The sequence below is a fragment of the Cannabis sativa genome, chromosome 5, assembly GCF_029168945.1.
Source record: "Cannabis sativa cultivar Pink pepper isolate KNU-18-1 chromosome 5, ASM2916894v1, whole genome shotgun sequence".
Classification (NCBI taxonomy): domain Eukaryota; kingdom Viridiplantae; phylum Streptophyta; class Magnoliopsida; order Rosales; family Cannabaceae; genus Cannabis; species Cannabis sativa.
Window position 1 is genome coordinate 20684496 of NC_083605.1, and position 5468 is coordinate 20689963.

General features: G+C 34.3%; 1 protein-coding gene across 1 annotated transcript; it reads right to left on the reverse strand.

Annotated features, from left to right (window-relative positions):
- Positions 1–916: 916 nt before the first annotated feature.
- Positions 917–1662, reverse strand: LOC115719190 (NAC domain-containing protein 1-like). The gene is made up of 2 exons (XM_030648135.2): positions 1614–1662; positions 917–1530 (listed from the first exon to the last, which is right to left on the reverse strand). Exons 1-2 carry the CDS (start codon positions 1660–1662, stop codon positions 917–919), a joined length of 663 nt encoding a protein of 220 aa, XP_030503995.2.
- Positions 1663–5468: the final 3806 nt, after the last annotated feature.

Genomic DNA, 5468 nt, shown 5'->3' on the forward strand with positions numbered 1-5468 from the left:
TACGTATAAATTTTTGATTTTGGACTTCAGCATTACTATGAATAATATTAAACAGGAAATAATATGAAAATATATACATTAATTTAACAATAAAATTAGTATATGGAACAAAACAAAAATAACTACTAAAAAGATTGACTGATTAGAATTACATACACTTAAATCGAGATTACACTCGATCGAGCTACATTTTTTTTTTCTTTTTAATTTATACTTAAGTGAGGTATTGTCCAGTAGAAAACAAACTAATGGGATCATAACCATTATATAAAAGGGATTCATCCTAGTTAGTACTCTGATCACCTTGTTGTATGAACTGCGGTTGATGTTGTTGTAGTTGATATTGACCATCGTGTGAAAGGGATTCTTCATCACTTTGTTGTATGAATGTCTGTGTTTGTGGTTGCAATTGCAGTTGCTGCTGTAATTGTAATTGATAATCACCGTTGTGGAAAATGAGTTCTTCATTTGTACTCTGGTCACTTTGTTGTATGAACTGCAGTTGTTGTTGTAATTGATATTGAGCATTGCGTAAAAGGGATTCTTCATCATTTTGTTGTATAAATGTTTGTGTTTCCAGTTGCTGTCGTAATTGTAATTGATAATCACCGTTGTGGGAAAAGAGTTCTTCAATTGCACTCTTGTCACTTTGTTGTATGAGCAATTATTGTTGTTGTAGTTGATATTGACCATTGCGTGAAAGGAATTGTTCATCACTTTGTTGTATAAATGTTTGTGTTTCTGGTTGCTGTTGCTGTTGTAATTGTAATTGATAATGATCATTGTGTGAAAAGAGTTCTTCATTTGTACTCTGGTCACTTTGTTGTATGAGCAATTGTTGTTGTTGTAGTTGATATTGACCATTGTGTGAAAGGGATTCTTCATCACTTTGTTGTATGAATGTATTTGTTTGCGGTTATTGTTGCTGTTGTAATTGTAATTGATAATGATCGTTGTGCGAAAGGAGTTCTTCATTTGTACAGAGCTGTGATTGTGGTTGATTATAAACATTATTGTATGAACACGATTCTGATTGTGGTTGCGGTTGATAATGATCATTGCATATGAATGGTTGTGATTGCGGTTGCGGTTGTGATTGTTGATGATGATAATATTGTTGTTGTTCATCGGTTGTTTGTAGTTCTTCTTGTTGATTTTGAGCTCCTAATACCTCTGATTGTAGTTGCTGCTCCTCATCTTTATTACTTTTATATTTCTTTGGATTTTTGTATATTTTGCACAAAGCAAAATCATTTTTACTATTATTCGAATCGTTATTGTCGTCAATTATTATGTACTCGTGCATAATCCATTCTGTCTTGATGCTCTTTTTATTGCTTTCCATATGAAAATTGAGAACACTTTTTAGGCCAATGTCTATGCCATTATGTTGGATTGGCTTTGCTGATTGAGACATTCTCCAAAAGCCTAAGTGTGCTTTTCGAGTAGCACGAATTCCATTTTTGCATACTCTCGGGCTAAAAAAGTACCATTCTTTCACCTTTTCTCTTTCAAAACCTTCGTAAGAATCTATAACCAAAACACAAAATTAATTATTTATTGATTAGTGATTAGTGATTATTAAATTAAATAATTTCTAAAAATATATATACCTGCCAATAATGATGGTTGGGAAGTATAGATGTTAGCATGATGAATCATTTTATTATAAGGAATTTGTTGATTTAATACGGTTAGTGATTAATACTTCGTCACTTGGCTGAAATCGAAAGCCCGGGAATAATGCCATTGCTATTGATCTATAAAATAATAATAAGAACATAAATTATAGTTTATTTTAACTATCATGAAAGTGGAGTGATATGAAAATTAATGTTTTTAGATTAATGTTAATTTTGATTAAAAAATAAAGTACCTTGAATGAAAATAAGAAAGGTTACGTAATATTTCTTTGATCCAGTACTCCTTGTATACTCAATGATGATCAACGTGTACGTAGCCAAATGTATTCACTAATTAAGTTTAATTAATTAGGAAATACGGTGTTATATATAATATATATATATATATATTATATTTAGGGTGACTATTTAATGGTTACATTTTTATTGTAACCATATGGTTACATTTTTTTTTTACCTATAATAGAAGGTTACCAATAAGTAAAAATTCCATTTTTAGATTTAATTAATAATAATTTATTATATTTTAAGTAATTAAATAAATATTTAAGAAGATCTTAATTAGCAATTATAATTTATAAATAATTTTTTTATTTATATATAAATCCCTTAAATTATTTTAACAATTAAACTATTTAATTATAATATTTACAATTTTTTTTTACAAAAATTAAAATTATTTTTATAGAAATTAAAATTGTATCCTTATAATGAATTTTTTTTATAAGAACACACCCTGCTTCTTTTTTTTTTTTTTTTTTTTGCAGGATGTGTCCTTATAAATTAAAAAATATGATATTATATTGACACTTAATTAAAACCTAATTAATCTTTAAAGTCTTGATTTTTATTTTTTTAATTATAAATTCTAATTAACTAAAGTCTTACTCGCAATTATCTTCTTTCATTCACTCTCCACCACACTTACATTGAAAATGATTGACAACGAAACATAGAACCTATAGTGTAACTAACACCCTAACTAACATAGACGTATTACGTGATTTTTAAACATGCTGTACAACTCGTTGCTAATCAACGAGGTTTATGGAAAACGTGATTAATTAAATTTTTTTTGCTTTTTAATTAAACTTATAAAATAATATTACAAAAGACTCGGGATCACGATTACAAAATCATTTACAAAAAGATTTAACTGTTAATACAAAATAATGTCGCCTAGCGACTAGTTACAAAATCAGCCTCGCTGTCCCGATGATCGTACGCTCCAGGCCTAACCGTCCCGACATGTACAACCTTCATAAGCTCGCTCACGGTCCATCAGCTTTAGCCTTGCCTTTACCTACACATAAACGTAGAACTGTGAGTCGACAGACTCAGTAAGAAAAGCATAATAATATTCATACATAATCCCGGTCATGATCAGACGCCCATACCCCTGATCATAACCCTAACTGCCGTGTCCAACACGATACTGAGTCCCGCTACTGCCGTGTCCAACACGGTACTGAGCCACTACTGCCATGTCCAACATGGTACTGAGTTCTGAACGTTCATAGGGACGGTACTATTGACACGTAACAGCCTGATCGGTCGAACCGGTCATACTCCGGCCGTCGGTCATACTCCAGCCTGTACCGACGTGTTACTATATCCACCTGATCGGTCGAACCGGTCATACTCCGGCTGCTGGTCATACTCCAGCCTGTACCGACGGGATACGTCAATAGTACGGAACCACCAACCAAGTGTCAGCCTGATCGGTCGAACCGGTCATACTCCGGCTGCTGGTCATACTCCAGCCTGTACCGACGTGACAGGGTTGGATGGTTCGAAGCCAACATACATAACTAATGTAATCTAACAGGCTTCCTACATGCACGCTAAACATGTAATCTACATATGCATACTGTTATACTAATCTTACCTGGATTCCGAATTCAGGTGTGCCGGTCAACCTGACTGGAACTTTAACTGCGCGGCAGATTACAGGCTCCTAAACCATAAAAATCACAACACTATAAGTGACACGCTGAATCACTTCCCGGGGACTTAAACTAGGAGCTAAAAGTTTCCCTATCGATAAAAAGCATGGCAATACCGCCTAAAACATAAAAACGAGGAAAACGAGGGTCCCTGAATTTTCCCCAACCGGTAGACCGGTTGCCCAACCGAAATTCCGATTCTGGGAAAATTCAGAACCCCATCCGGAATTCCGGATGCACAACCGGAATTTCGGTTCCTCGCAGGCAGCAAACCCAAATTTTCATAACTTGCACAAATCAACCCCAAATCACATGAAACCTTCCAGACCTATTCTATACAACCCCTAGAACATTTCTAAAGCAACAAAACCACCCAGAACTCACAGATTCACAAAACACCATTTAAGCTCAAGCTTTGAGTTCTAAACTCAAACTTGAGTAAAATCACCTAACATGCATTCAATCTATGCTTCAAACTCATAATCAAGCTAATAACAACTTCAGAAACTACAATCAAACTCATGCAAACATAACAGCCACCAAAACTTCCATTTTTCTTTGAAAATCCAAGCTTTTTACATAAAAATCTATCCAACTAGAACAAGGAACTCAAGCATGCAATTCAATCTAATTACACCTACTTAATTCAACGTTTTAATCAAGGAAACAACAACAACAATAAACAGCAGCAACATCACCAAAATCATCATGCATTACTCAAAATAATTCATCAAAATTCAACAATTTTTAAAGAAACAATGAAGAGAAGCTAACCTAGCTTGAAGAATGCTTAGATTGGAAGAGAAATTACTTGAAAATCAAAGCAAGAACCCAGCTCCTTGCACCCACACACTCAGCCGAGAGAGAGAGGAAAAGAGAGAGAGAGTTTTTTCCAATTTTCTATTTTTTAAACTTTGTATTTTTTTTGTAAAATGAAAAGAATGAAATAAAGCCACCTATATCATTTCATTTCAGCCAACAAACATATAAAATAAACATTTATTTTCAAATAACAAAATCACTAAAAGACAAAACATCATTGGGGCAAAAAGACCAATTTGCCCCTCCACACTAAAACCACATATTAATCACTAAAGGGGTATTTTTGGGAAATTCTAAATTCCCGGCCATTCCCGACATTCCCAATGTCTAATAAACCGTCCCAAACTACTAACATACTAAGTTGTGATTTCTACTGAGCCAAACGCCGGGTTCCAAAATACCGGGCACCGGAATGCAAAATTATGCAAACTACTACATGACATAAAAATGCATTTCTGAATTCCATAAATAACAGTATAATAAATTATTTAAATAGCTATAAATAATTTTCATAATTAATCATAATTAACTGCTAATTTCCAAATTAAACTAAGCGGTCTTTACAACTATCCCCCCCTTAAAAGGATTTCGTCCCCGAAATCTAACCTGAATAATTCTGGATATTGAGCTCTCATATCTGACTGTAGCTCCCAGGTGGCTTCCTCCACCTTGCTGTTTCTCCAGAGAACCTTGATCAATGCTATGGTCTTATTCCGAAGGACTTTATCCTTCCTATCCAGGATCTGCACTGGCTGTTCCTCATAAGTCATGTCTGGCTGCAGTTCTAGGCTGTCATAACTGAGTATATGAGAGGGATCTGAAAGGTATTTTCTCAACATCAAGACATGGAATACGTTGTGAACTGCTGATAAAGCTGGAGGCAATGCTAACCGGTATGCCACTTGACCTATCTTCTCGAGAATCTCGAAAGGTCCTGTAAATCTAGGGCATAACTTGCCTCTTTTCCCGAAACGTTTAATCCCCTTCATCGGAGATACCCGTAAAAATACATGGTCCCCTACTTGGAACTCAACATCTCTGCGTTTCGGATCTGCGT

Coding starts and splice junctions, on each gene's coding strand:
- LOC115719190 (XM_030648135.2), bottom strand. CDS start 1,662: ATGATTCATCATGCTAACATCTATACTTCCCAACCATCATTATTGGCA. Junction 1,531..1,613: donor CCAACCATCATTATTGGCAG/GTATATATATTT, acceptor TTTTGGTTATAG/ATTCTTACGAAGGTTTTGAA.